Here is an 11728-nt window from a genome sequence, read left to right as displayed (position 1 = left end):
CGTAACATTTTTAAGCTACTTAATTCAATGTAGATACAAATTTACTTTGTGTTTGTAAACAATGATTAAAGAGAAATTACTAAGGTTTTAAAAACTTTTACGTAATAGAAAGTAAGCTCATAATTAAAATCACAATCAAAAAATTTTTTTATTTTTGAGCGTAGCTTTAAACACAGTATTTTTTATAATTATAACCTAATCTAATTACCCGTGAGGCGACTGTCACAGTTCCAGTTTCTCGTTCGATGCCATCCAAATAGTAGTAGCAAAATTTAGGACGTACACAACTGTAGAGCATAATTCCCCAAAATTATACCTCAGCCGATCGCAACTGATCCTGTGTCCAAAGTTTCCGTTCCAGGATGTGCATGCCGTATTTGAACAAACTCTTCGGCGGCGGAGGTCGCAATCGGGAGCGTCGTAACCGGAATGGCGGTATTACCCCGCTGCCCAGTCTGGCCAATGTGACCGAGGTCTCGTTGGACACCGTGCGTACCGTCAAGTCCGGGAAGTCAGCGAAATCCGGCAAATCCGCCAGCAGGAGGAGCACCAACACCAATGCTGGCCAACAGCCCGAGTCCAGTGTGAGCAGCATGTCCAATACGGAGCAATCCCTGGCGGCCGCCTCCCGAGGAGCTGTTCGTAATACCACCGCCTCGGCGGCCCCCAGTGTTGCACCCGCCGATGGATCGAGATCGCGCAAATCCTGGTGGGGATACTTTGGCATGAACAAGAACAAGAAGCCCAGCATTGAGTCGCTCTAGATCTCTGATGCCGAGCCTCCAAGTATCGGGATCGGATCGAATTGCTACGGGTTACCAAAGGAGACCACTTCAACAGGATCGTATCATCAGTAAATTTGGGTTGAACTCTCTCAGAAAACAAACCAAGAAAAGCTCCATCTTTCGGCACTGAGTTATTAGTTTATAATAAATTGTCATCTTTCCTACCTCTGGTACCCAAAAACCTAATTTACGATATTATTTACTATACACATTTTTAGATCTCAGGAACTAGTATATCTTAAGTAATATAATTGGATCAAATGGTTCTTATTTCTAGATAATATATAATTTATTCAAGTTTCAAGATCTTTATAAATCAAATCTCTGAGTTTGATGTGTATTATGTAAATTCCAAATATAATTACGTACATTTTCCTATCCCAAATTATCCATTTAAATGTTACATGCGCTACTGAACCAGGTATGCCTAAAAGTATTTATAAACCAAGCTAAAATCCAGCTGGCAATGAAATTGGATAATAAATCAGGGGGAGTTACTGCTAATTACTTTCACTTTCCCTGTAGACCTTTGTTAGCCCCAGAGCTTTCTTTGTGTTGCTTTTGTTCTCTGATTTCTATAGCATATATACTCGGATCGGATCGGATCGGCTGCTGCTATAGAAGATCGTGTCGCGCCCAGAGAGGGGGCGTGGCAGGGGCTTCGGGCAAACAAAGCTGAAACGTCGGCACCGCCAGCGATTAGTGTAATTTATCAGTCGCAATGGCAATTTATATGGCTAAGCGCGATCGGCGGGGTTTATACTAACATATATAAATGTCCGTATCTAGATGTGGGTGTGCGGATGAGGGGGCGATCGTTGCGGGGGTGGATGCTTTTTGACAATAAAATTAATGTGGCTGTTATCACAAGTAATTGTTGCTGCCGGCAGTAGTTATTGTTGCCCTTACCGCTATTGTTGCGAGTGGCCGATTGCGTCAATGGGCAGCTACACTGCGAGAAAATATTTATATATAAAAATAATATATATATTAATATTTGTTGTGATTTTTTATTAATTAAATTTAATTGATTTGATTTAAAACTCCAATTAGTATATTCAATTTATCTAAAAACATTTTTTATTTGTTTAGTAGGTAAAATCTACTTAAAAATATTTCAATATTGTAATAAAAATATGAATAATTAAAATATAAAAGTAGAAAATGTTGGTTTCCCCAAAAATAGATTTTTTGTGGTGTTTTATAAACTAAGAAATAATATTAATATTAGTTTTTAAGAGACCTAGATACAAACACTTTAATATTTAAAATTTAAGCATTGTATATTTTTGTTTTTCCCTAAATTAGGATTTTTTAAACAAATTTTACAAACAAAAGAATAATTTTTATAATATTAGCCTTTAAGATAAGTTTTCTGTTTTAATTTTAGGTTTAAATTTAAAAATTTAATTTTTGTCGATTTTTTTTTTAATTTTAATTTATTATCTAATAATAATATGTGTATTTATTTACGTGTAACGATGACGCTCTAGAAATGTTGTAACAAGTGAAACCGTTCAGAATTTACATAAATTGTTTGGCCGGGTGAGAATTTTGCAATCTGCAATTAGGAATTTGCCAATTTCGTCACGAATTTTGCACGTGCATAAATTAAGGGAGTGAGTTAATCGCCTTACTTCCATTTGGTGTTGTGGGATGGGAGGCATTTTCCGAGTTTCCCTTCTTTTTTATTTTTTTTTTTGGTTTTCCGAAAAACAACGACGATCTTTACACACGCTCTCGTTTATTTTTAATGTCAAGAATAAGAATAAGATATATGTATTAAAAGATATATGTATATTATCCACTGATCGTGTGTAGAATGGGAAAGCTCTGGGCGGCTTTCATTGGGGAAAATGCCTCTGACGTTGTAACACCCAAATAAAAAAAAGCAGAAAAAAGCGTACAAGCAAATTAACAAAATCGCTTTCGGCTGTAAATAATTCGCATTGTGTCGTGTTGCACTGAAAAATCACTTGTAAATTGTTGTGTCATTAATTGCGCAAAAGACAAAACAAGCAAAAAGTCGACACAGTGCGCTGATTGTTGACTCAAATTAAAAGTGCGACAAATTTTCATTTTTTTGTTTATTTCGGTTTTGGTTTTGGTTTTATTTTAGTCGCCTGACGCCTGACAATCTCTAAATCGCCTTTAAAACGTACCCAGCACGGGGCCATCAAATTAAGTAAATTGCAAACATCAGTCAACGGCCTGTTTGAGCGTTAATTCCAGTACATATGATCCGCACATTTTGAGAGATCCCATCTGGCGAGAGAACCCAGAACAGGAAACAATCGGAATCGTCTGAGAAATCGGTATTTATGATGGGAACCTTGACCGTAGCTCTGCGTACGGAAATCTAGGCAGTTCTATACTATTTGCAAGGAATTTTTATATATTTTTGGGGGTGCTTAAATGACGTCTAATTGTTTTTATTAGACAATTTGCAGACAATTTAAACAGACCTGGTGGGAATTTCCACTGTTTACCAAGCTAAATATTTGACAAAATGTTGTTTGGAGCTTAAAATAACCAAAATAAATAATATACAAATATATGTAAAAAAGGTGTTTAAGAAAGGGGATTGTGGAGTGGGACAACCATTAAATAGAAGCCTTTAGAAATAAATTTTAAATATATTTAAAAGATATTAGCGAATGTAATAAAGATAGCCACAAGATAGTTTTGGAAAAACCCTTCACTAGTCATAGCCTGTGTTGTGATTAGGTGGAAAGTGGGAAATATGTGGTTTTCCCAGAATTGTTTCCACGTAAGGAGCCCTTAAGCATCCGCTAATTGTTTGCTGGCCAAACAAACTGCTTTTCGCTATTAGCAGCCCAATGCAGCTGTCAATTGGCCCCAACTTGCAAGCAAATAGCGAATATTTTCCCAACTTAAAGTTCGATTTTCGCAAACACAATTGTAAATGTTGATAAACAACACGACAACAAATGTTTTCTATACATTTTTCATATACATTTTCATTTCTTTTCTGAAACGCAAATTCATGTGACAACAAAAACAAGATGATTTCTTGGTGCAAAAGACGTAAACAAAACGGTTTATCTGGGCCAAAATCGGTGGGAGATAATGCCGAGTGGTTGGGCAGTCTGGCCCACTGATTGAGTATTATGTAGCCCATGGATCCGCCGGATTCCTAGGCCAGAAGTTGCCTGCGATTGCCATTTATTTATAGCAATTTGTTTGCCGCCCCAAGACGTCACTATCTTTTGCTATGGTCATGCTTTTTGGAAGTCTAAAAAGGTAGAGGGTCTTGGGGTTTTCAGCTGGACGCGGAGGGTGTAAATCAAGTACACTCGATAGGTCGAATGCCTTAAAGTAACTAAGCCTAAAAATACCTTTTTTGAACTGTTTAAGTCTTACATAAAAAAGTATAGTTCAATTTTACCATGGTCAATTTGATTTATTTTTCTTGGTCTTCCCTTATTGAAAATTCTCTTAAATCAAAAAGTTTTCAAATAAATAGGTATTATTATATTAACTATTATCCATTGAACTAAAACCTTAATGTGTTTTTAAAAACACTATACAAATGTGATACTTGTTTAATAATTTTTTAATAACTAAATAAATCCTATAAATTATTTCCCACTGTGTACTACACACCGGAGATGATTTGGCAGAACGTGAACAACTTGTTCGAATTATAGCACTGATTGGAGAGTCCAAAATCGCACGGCCTGTTTTAGTGAATATACTATATTTTCGAAAACTCTGGACGGAACTGGGAAAACCCCCAATAAAGTGACAATGCATTTTGGAAGATATCCTTTGATTTTTTGATTAAAAGCAGTGATAATCGAACCGAAACATTTCGTGCAAAATCTTATCTTAAAGAAAGAACATGACAGCACTCATAAGTTTAATAATAAGGTATATGTTCTTGCCATACAAATAATCTTAGTCATTGCTGTTTAATTGAAAAATAAATAGATTGATATGAAAATTAAGCTATTATTATTGGTTAAAGTGTTAGCCTTTGGGAACGTTTATTGATATCATGGTGTACTTTTTTCTACAAGCTCTTAAGTATTTGAAGATAGGTTTGAGGTAACTATATATTTATGATTCACCTTCTGTCTGAAGAAAGTTCCCATACCGGAATACCGGAACAGAACCGACTTTGGATTTTCAATTTGTGGGAGAAAACAAAGAACAATTGGCCAGTCCATCTGCGTCATTGCGAAAACACTTGTCGCCCATTTGTTGGCACCCTGGGCGTGACTGGAGGTTTGCTTAAACACAAACAGTTGGGGGTGGAATTGTACAAGTTATAGGTATATTTCAGAACATATCTAAAAGTTACAATTTCTTATAAGACCACATACTAAAATTTCAATTTTTACAAGCTTTCCCAAGGGATGTACTTCGTTTTGTAATATACTGTTGAGCTAAAATCTATAATAACAGATTTTCCTAAGCGATAAGACACCCAATTACCGTAGTACTTGTTTTTTCAAACACCCATACTATTTTAACCGCTGCTGTGATGAGCACCCTTAGATGCGGTAAGGCGCCATGTATGTACATTCTACATGTATGTACCACAAATTCTTTTCTCGTGTCTACCGGGGGTCGTGTTCTATGCTGCTTATCAGGTATACGCTATCGGCAAATCGATAAATCATGTCCCCAAGGGGCCCGACGATCCGATCTTCCCCCACCTTGATCTACTGTAAATGCTGTTCCATTAGTAAGTGACTTGATCGCTGGCATTGAGGCGCTGGCATCGCTTTCATTTGGCTACAATTTCAATTCCATTGCGTTCGTTACATTTTAATTAGATTTGAGATCATATTCGTATCACTTTGGAGACTAGACCCAGCTCAACTTGACAGAGATCCCGTCCCCGCGCTTCCGATCGCCTCCTGTTTAACCCCCCGGGCGACCGCGATAGACCACAAAATAACTCTTCAAATCTGATAGGTATGTTCGGAAATTATAATTTAAAATAATACAGAATTTATACTTTTTTTTTTTTTATTAGCGAAGATAATTGCCTTTAATGCGCCTATCAATTATAAACTGTGACTTGTATTATTTGAATAAAATTAAATATTAACTTATGCGCCTAAAACAAAAACAGTGTTTTTAATTTTAATAGCTTACAGATTGACAATTGTACACAAAATATAAATATTAATTCATATTAATTAATGGTAATCAAATTAGGCATACTAAGACAACGGTGCGTATGAGTGATATACATTTAAAGCTCTTGTGACGGCATTTTAGTAAATATATTTTGGTTTTTTTTTACATATTTGTGTGGTGTGCAAACAAGAAATTGGGTAATACAAATATTGACAATTCAAAACTTATTTAGGGAGAGCCAACACTGCGTATGAGTAATTAAGTTTGTTTATTTCAACGGTTTGTGTAAATTGTAGGTTTTAAATTAAACATAACTAAATAAATTATTATTTGAATTTTAAAATTTCAAGGAATTTAATTTTTGGTAAACATTTTTGTATGTTATTTATTTTTTAAAAATTATAAAACATTTTATAATCTTTTAAAAAGATTTTAAGCCTACCATTTTTTAAGGAAAAAGTAACATTTCCAGTATAATCTTTACGTTTTTTAATGGTAAAAATTATACGTTTACGAGTATACTTATTAAGCCTTATCGTAATATTATTTCTGTGTGACTTTGAGCAATAAAATATCGGTTTCGGCCCACAGAGGGTTAAGTCCCCTTTCTCGGCGATCGGCCGACTGCGCAGTTGGCGTCGCAGTCGCCTCTTTTGGCGCAATCGAAAGTTACGTTTGGGCTTTACGTAGAGCGCATTAGTCGAACGCCGATTGTCGGCGGCGTTAGTTCAGAGTTAAACACACAAAATCGAGCATAATTCCCAAATACGAATACCGCCCGCTTTGGCCAACAAATCCAGCAGCGATATATCTACCGATACCTTGGAGATATTGCAAGTGAGTGGTGGTTCTTACCTAATATTTGAACAAACGCTTCAAACTCAAGTTGCTGCTGGCTCTCAACAAATTATCATTGATAATCAATTGATTAGTGTGAGTTTAGTGACAGTGGCGAAACCATCAATGTTCTGATTTAATTTTAATGTGAAAATTCATATGATTGCCGAATTATAATTTGAAAATTTCGCCACCGTTCTATTCATAAGCCGTAATTTGTGCCATTAAATTGCAAATTGTTGCCACCACAAATGATTAAATTAATTAAATTATTAATGGCGCGGTGGCAAAAAACACAAACTACTGAAGATGCGACTCTACACATATTGTGTACATAGTATCGTAGAATTTGATGTACATATTAATCTAACTGAAAATCGTGCTCGCATTTCTCCAGCGATTTCGCATGCAATCCCGTTTTCCTTCCGGCCCATCCCACAAAATCACTATCTGAAAAATATATATAAACACGGAAAAAGTACCATACAAATGTATCTAAATTAGTAATTACAAAAAAGTTTTGACAATGAAAAGCAAATATTATTTAAAATAAAATACTTATCTTTCAATCAGAAACATTCTAAAGTTTTAAATATTATGATCTGTAAAATACTTCCTCTTTTTTTAACGAAAGCTAGCATTTTTTTTCAGTGTACTTTTTGCATTTCCAGCTCTCTTTGTATAGTTTAGTTTTCGATAGTTATTCGATTCGCATGCAAATCATGTGGGGACCTAATAAAAAACAAACATTCTGTGCTAATCAGACGGGCCTTTAAATTCCAAACATGAACCAATAAATTTCCCTTTTGGGTACCCAAAACGCTTGTTCAAAAAGAAACCCCCGAATAATAGGTGACAACGGGAGATATACCCAATTCAACAGGTACTTAAGGCACTAAAAGGGTTTTTTATAGCTATCTTATTTCTAAAAGTGTTTCTAGACTTGTGTTGTGGCACGATTTTCTTCGTTTTTCGATGGTTACAACCTACGCCTAATTGGCAAACGTGACAGATAAAATTCCTCTCTAATTTGGAGATATCACCAGTTAGAGTCGTTCTTCCTAAAAATAATAATTTCCTTAGGAAATTTTAACTACTTTTTGTATATATATAGATTATTCTAAAACGATTTAAGCTAACAAGTAGTTTTCTATTACAAATGATACCTTTAAAAATATTCAAAAAAATACTTCCGCACTTGGGGAGATATTTTTTAGGGGGAAACTAGTTTTTAAATTTATTTATAAAGTGTTTGCACAGCTTTAAAATGGTGAGTGGGTGTCTTATCAACATATACAGTCCAACTTCCTTAACTTCCGACCCATCGTGAACAGCAAAGGGAATGAGAAAATTAAAACAAACTATTTTAATGGGTTTCATTCTGCTATTTTTTTGCAACAAATAAACTGGGGTATATCTTTTTAGAAATGTCTAGTTTTGTACCAGAAACAAGTTTTCAAATTTATTGTCAACAATATAGTATTTTAATAACTTTTAAATGGGGAGTAAGCTTAATAATTACCGTCAATCAATGTCTATATGTATAAACTCAAGGAAGTCTTACTGTTTTGCAAGCTAGTTAGTTACTTGTCACTCACAATTAAGTGAAGAATACTGCTTTTTTTGAAAGCTTCGTCGCCGAAAATTGCCTGTAAACAATAAAATCAAATTAATTATGGCCAAATAAATCACTGACATCTCAACTCGAGCAGAATTATTGCCCTCTGCTGATAAGCTCAGCTCCACCAAGCCAATTAATAAGCACGCAGGCAGCGACGGCGACGGCGACTGCGACTGCGGCAGAGGCGGTAGCCGAGGCAGCGGCGGCGGCAGAGGCAGAGGCGATTGGCCAACAACAGTTCGATGTCGAAGCGGTGAAGTCGAGCGTGCCTTTTCATCTGCCGCTGCGCGTGCGTCTGCGGTTGCTGCAACTGGGGCAGTACGGTCGAAATTCCATGAATCCGACATTCGAAGTCGAAATTTTAGAACTCGAAAATTCGAAAGTTCGAAACTCTAAAACAAAAATTTCTTGAAATGATAATTCTTAAATTTGTAAGAACCAAAGTTCGAAATTTCGAAGTTTCGAATTCGAAATTTTGATAGTATGTACATACATATGTCAAATATTTCCAAGGAAACTTTAGAAATGACGATAGATTAATTTTTGAGTCTTTCCTTAGAGCTCGAAATTTTAAAGAACATCATAAAAAATGTATAGTTGTAGTGTCCTATATCTTTTTCTACAAACTTATATTTCTGAGTCAAAACATTCCATATTTTTTGGTTTTTAAGGTTTCGAATTATCAAAGTTTCACTGTATTTCATTGGATTAATTAGTGTTTGATCACTGCAGTTAGCTAACTGCATTTACACAGATGTTTCACGGCCTCCTCTTGCCTTTTCTTAACTTGTGCACTGTAAATAATGATATGATCACTTCTAACTTGGAAATGTAAAATATAATAATTATTGATGTTTATGCAAAAACTCGTTTAAGTTAGATAGTAAGAATTTAAATAAAAAAACACACAATTCCCAAGAAACCATTAAATACTTACCAATATTCAATATTAATATTCCAGAACATGGACCTGAAAATGGAGCTGGGAGGTTACGTGCAATCCGCGCCCAACACCAAGCGGTTCGTTGTGGAGGACTCGAGTGAGTGATCGCCAGGGGTTACCCCTTTCTTCCGGTTTAGAAAGCCCGGAAGTGCGTTGGCATCGGTTCGGCAGTAAAATAAACCTGCTGCCGCCGATCCACTCCACGCATTTTGAATCGAATGAGATCGGATTCCGATCAAGTTGAAGTTCAACGCCAGTCGTCGACGTTTGGCGCTGTTGTCCCTGAGACGACAAAGCATCGTCGCCATGCACTCTAAAAAATAACTAACTGTAAAGGGAACAAATTGGGAATTACATTTGAATTACAATTTTCTAAAAAAAAAAAAGCATTTACTATAAAAATTGAGATTAATAGTCAAAGTTTACTGTAATTATCAATTAAAATTATACATTTTATTTTTATATTTCATTTTATATTAATTTTTTCTTAGTGTAATAATTTTATTTAACTCTGAAAACAGTTAAGCTTAGGTTTATGTTTTATAGGGAATTTTAAAAATAGAGAATAAATGACAGAATTTACTGTCATTATCAATTATAAGTATGCAGTTTGTTTTTATTTCTATTTATAATATTTGTTTTATGCTGAAATAATTTATTTACTTTGAAAACAATTTAGTTTAGGTTCATGTTTTATAAGGAATTTAAAAAATCTTTTATTTTGTTTTCTTGAATATTAATAAGAGGTCGACTATCTAAACTCAAGCGCAGTGCGCTTAAAAGGCAAAACATTTACCAATATACATATTTTCAGAGATTGCATTTGCTGCGCTTAGCTTTACAGTTGACCTTGGTTGAATTTACATTTCACACCTGCCAAATTGGAGCAGCACGTCACCGCCAGTAGTCAGTCACTCAGTCACTCAATCACTTACTCACCTGTTGCTTTCTCTCGGTTTGCAGTTACCAAGGTGACTTCCGACGGGGAGCCCCACGGAATGATGACCATGGTGGCCGGATTGTCCGGCCTTTTGGCGGCCATCATCATTTTGGCCGTTCTCGTGTCCATGGTGGCCTGTCGCAAGCAGAGGAGGTGAGTGGATCTGGTTCAATCCTGACCCTAATCCGAATCAGGAATATCAGATAAATTATAAATATAAATTTATTATATAAATACTTGAATAGTACTCAGTTCTTGATAATTATATCTTGATAATTGGAACCAAAATCTCTCTTAATATATGAAATTTTCTTTAGTTTTCTCGTAAACTATGCCAATTTATATTTTTGTTTGTATGAATTTGTTTAAACTTTTTAAAACCTAAAGCACAAAAGTACCTTCTGTTATTCCTATAATTTATAATTTTTCATTTTATAAGACAGGTTGCCCTTAAAACCATATTCAGAAAATATATTTCTTATTGACCATATATAAGATATCTTATTTTATATGGTAAAACAAGATATTATGATATTCTGAAAAAGGACTGCGGTTTATGTTCTTGTCTTGTCTTTTAAAATTGCATTTATATTTATAAACGATATATATCTTATTAATATTTTGTATTTTTCCCTTAAAGCAACGCCAACCGGAAGAGCAACTCCGCCGCCAATGTTGTGGCCATGACCAGTGTTCCGCAGGATCAGCCCCACTTGGCCGGAAATTTGAATGCAGCGTTTGCGGAGAGCACTCTGACCTTGGACAAGGACAAGGACAAGGAGGTCCAGTGGCGGCCCACTTCCGTGGTGGTGGAGCGGTACTAGCTTACGGGGATTATAACCAAATACATGTATATCCCCCAGCCACCGGATGGGCACGTGATGTTTTTTGTAAACGTTTGAGACTGAGACTTAGCCTAAGGGTTTCCATCACCATCTTTTATCACATATGGAATTTTTTTTGCTTGTTGAAATATTAAAAAATATATACACACATATATACCATAGCATTGTGGATAAATTTGTTTTTATAGAGGTGGATTCTATTTGAACTTGTCAATAACTTGTAATTATACAATCCCTAATAAAATATAATGTTGCGTATTTTAAAGACTAACAGTGCAGAAAAGGGTCAACATCTATTTTTATACCCTCTGCAAGGAGTATTAAAATTTTAGACTAAAGTTGGTAATGCAGTGAAGGAGACGTATCTGATCCTATAAGGTATATATGTATATTCTTATCTGCATCTGCACATCTCACATCCATGTACCTTTAAATGGGGGGATCAAAGATGGAGTCTCCCGAAGGATCCACTCTTTTTTGTAACCATCTTCGCAAACCATCGATAGGTTGCACTGTCAAAAGCAAAGGAAAACCACATCCTGGGAATTCCACTAAGTCAACACTATATAAATATTAAGATCCTTCATAGTCCACTATAATATAATCATATTGACATAATGCACAGAGGCTACGATCAAGAAA

The 11728-nt window shown here is 35.4% G+C and overlaps 2 protein-coding genes across 3 annotated transcripts; both read left to right on the top strand.

Annotated features, from left to right (window-relative positions):
* Positions 1-125: 125 nt before the first annotated feature.
* LOC108005249 (uncharacterized) lies at positions 126-971 on the top strand. The gene has a single exon (XM_017068441.4). The coding sequence runs from the start codon at positions 363-365 to the stop codon at positions 762-764; it is 402 nt and encodes a 133-aa protein (XP_016923930.2). The 5' UTR covers positions 126-362; the 3' UTR covers positions 765-971.
* A 1975-nt stretch (positions 972-2946) lies between these two features.
* Positions 2947-11247, top strand: LOC108005205 (uncharacterized). 2 transcript variants are annotated; one of them, XM_017068393.4, is made up of 4 exons: positions 2947-3100; positions 9320-9398; positions 10265-10394; positions 10882-11247. In XM_017068393.4, the coding sequence occupies exons 2-4, from the start codon at positions 9323-9325 to the stop codon at positions 11063-11065; spliced, it is 390 nt and encodes a 129-aa protein (XP_016923882.2). In that variant the 5' UTR covers positions 2947-3100; positions 9320-9322; the 3' UTR covers positions 11066-11247. The 2 variants fall into 2 exon arrangements, with proteins under 2 accessions (XP_016923882.2, XP_016923881.2); XM_017068392.4 differs by lacking the exon at positions 2947-3100 and adding an exon at positions 6584-6737.
* Positions 11248-11728: the final 481 nt, after the last annotated feature.

Source organism: Drosophila suzukii, chromosome X (assembly GCF_043229965.1).
Source record: "Drosophila suzukii chromosome X, CBGP_Dsuzu_IsoJpt1.0, whole genome shotgun sequence".
Taxonomy (NCBI): domain Eukaryota; kingdom Metazoa; phylum Arthropoda; class Insecta; order Diptera; family Drosophilidae; genus Drosophila; species Drosophila suzukii.
Note: the sequence above shows the minus strand (reverse complement) of the source record. Positions and strands in the feature narration are given on the sequence as shown.